Genomic DNA, 2,785 nt, shown 5'->3' with positions numbered 1-2,785 from the left:
TCACCCAGGCTTGGTGTCCAGAAAATTTGTGAGTGGCGGGGTGAGTGAGAGTGGGGTTGTTAGGTAGACCTCGATAATTATCCTCATGGCTCACTTCGCTTTCCACTGAATTGACAACGATACTTCAACCTTCAACCTTTGGTCATTTTCTTTTTAAAAATTCTGTAAAGTAAATTATTTTAAAAATTCTCACTTAAATGAGATTTTTATCCAATGAGGCTCCACACAAATAGTTTCAAAGAGTCAGTATGTCATTAAAACAATTATTTAGTCATTCAAACCATTCACATAACAATTAACACCACGTAGCACTAAAATCAAATTATAGCCACAGGGGCAGGATTTCAGCAACAGCAACAGAAAGTAGAACAAATAGGAATGAGCAAAGAATAGACAAGTAACGGGTGTGAATTGGTCTAGAAAATATTGTGGCAATGTCAAAAGATAAATCAATAGTTATTTGTTAAACAAGTGAAAGACCAGGCATTCTCAGTCCAGGAAAGCCACCAGGGGGCAGTCTCGGTCTCTTGGATTTTAAGAAACTCAAGATTTTAAGAAGTTCAAACTGAATGAACCCTGCACAGTTGCTCGCTGACTCATGTAAACGTTAGAGCAGCTGCTTCCTCCCACAGGGCAAATCCACAGCACACAACCACCCTGGGCTGGCCACTTACAGGGTAGCTGCTCTCAGGGCTGTGGACCTAGGTGGTGGTAAAGGCAGTAAGATTTGCATAAAGTAGCACACAACACACCCCCTCCCTGTGGAGAGCTCAATAGGAGATAAAGAGCCATCAGAATCCAGCCCCAGCTCTGGAGCCAGAGATCCGTTCCAATATCAGCACCATGGCCTGGACTCTGCTCCTCCTCCAGTTCCTCCTCACTTGCTGCCCAGGTTAAGAGAGATTTCAAATACCAGCCTTTGGAGGGATCCCTTTTTCTCCCTTTCTCATTTCTAACCTGTGTCCATTTTTTTGTTTCAGGGTCCAATTCTCAGGCTGTAGTGACTCAGGAGCCCTCACTGACTGTGTCCCCAGGAGGGACAGTCACTCTCACCTGTGCTTCCAGTACTGGAGCAGTCACCAGTGGTCACTATCCAAACTGGTTCCAGCAGAAACCTGGACAAGCCCCCAAGATACTGATTTATGATACAAGCAACAAGCTCTCCTGGACCCCTGCCCGGTTCTCAGGCTCCCTCCATGGGGGCAAAGCTGCCCTGACACTTTCGGGTGCGCAGCCGGAGGACGAGGCTGAGTATTACTGCTGGCTCTACTACAGTGGTGCTTAACACAGTGACAGACTCATAAGAGGAACCAAGACATAAACCTCCCGAGGCCCTCATGATGTGGAGATCACATGATCAGACACGCCAGCTCTCAAGGCAGCCTACATGTGGCCCAGCCATAGAAAGGCGAAGGAAAAGGTTTGAATTGATTTCTATTTCTGCTTAAGTCCTGAAGTGTAGGAAATGTAAGAATGATTTGTGAGTAACTGGATCCAGAAAAAAAAAAAAAAAAGGAAAGTTACTTGTTTTATATTCCAAAAGGAACACTAACAGCTGAATCCGATCTAAAGGCTGAGTCTGAATGTATTTCCTCCAGAAAGAAGTACCTTCAAAGTATGGGCTTTCTGAGCTAAGAGCAAAGGGAAGAAACTATTCATTTTGTATATTACCAATGTTCGTTTTATTGAGTTGCTTTCACACAATATGTGCCTATTATATAAAATAAAAATATTAAAAACCACCAAGTTCACTGCAAAACTATCTCATCTCAGTCAACATAAGTACATTTCTTCATTTGGATGCATTCTTCCATTTTTATTCTCAGTATTTCCACAAAGGTGATCAAGCCTTGTGCTTTTTTTTCTAGTTTTACACATCTTTCTGCTCTTGACATTTAAGGTTAATGTAAATAGTGTTTCATTCTTTAAAAGGATAAAATACTCAAATCATCATTAATTTTATTTTGATTTGAGTACCAATGAAAAAAATACAGTTATATAGGTAATTCCAATTGTTAGATTTTCAGACAAAGATGTGATATTGTGTTATTATTAAAATATGCCTGGTTATTTCTATAGATTTAGTGCAGTTAGGGAAAATTCCTGCAATTTTCCATGGAAAGCCTGGAGTACATTATGCCTGACTTCACAACACACAACCTAGAGAAACAAGGGTTTCCAGCTCATGTTTGCTGGAGCATAATAGATTCGGTTACGCGGAACAATTGATATGCAAAACTATTTCAATGTCTTCATGCATGTGTTGGAACAGTACATCTCAAACTCTGTTGTGCATACAAATTATCTGGGGATCTTACAAAATACAGTTTCTGATTGAATGAGTATGAATTGCTGATGCAGTCTCTGCATTTCCAAAATGTGCTTGCCACAGAAAATCCACACATATATTTTAATAGTAACAAGTCCAGCCAGGAGCAGAAGCTCACGTGTGTAATCCTAGCACTTTGGGAGGCTGAGGCAGGAAGATTACTTGAGGCCAGGAGTTTGAGACCAGCCAAGGTCAACAGAGCAAGATCTTTTCTCTACAGTTGTATTTTTTTAATATGAAAAAGGAATTAGCTGGGAATTGTGCTACAGGCTTGTAGTCCTACATATTAAGGAGGCTGAGGCAGGAGAAGAGCTTTAGCCCAGGAGTTAAAAGCTGCAGTGAGTCATGATCATGACACTGCACTCCAGCCTGGGTGGCAGAGTGAGATCCTGTTGCTAGTAATAATAATAATAGTAATAATAATAATAAGTCCATAAGAACAGTATAAAATAAAGA

At 40.9% G+C, this 2,785-nt stretch overlaps 1 gene segment (V, D, J or C); it reads left to right on the top strand.

Annotated features, from left to right (window-relative positions):
- The first annotated feature begins 714 nt into the window (after positions 1-714).
- LOC140709206 (immunoglobulin lambda variable 7-43-like) lies at positions 715-1,613 on the top strand. The segment is given in 2 exon segments: positions 715-892; positions 981-1,613. Coding segments are annotated over 2 exon segments (354 nt in total).
- Positions 1,614-2,785: the final 1,172 nt, after the last annotated feature.

This window comes from Chlorocebus sabaeus, chromosome 19 (genome assembly GCF_047675955.1).
Source record: "Chlorocebus sabaeus isolate Y175 chromosome 19, mChlSab1.0.hap1, whole genome shotgun sequence".
NCBI classification, from domain to species: Eukaryota; Metazoa; Chordata; class Mammalia; order Primates; family Cercopithecidae; genus Chlorocebus; species Chlorocebus sabaeus.
The sequence above is the reverse complement of the archived record's forward strand: the minus strand, read 5'-3'. Positions and strand labels throughout refer to the sequence as shown.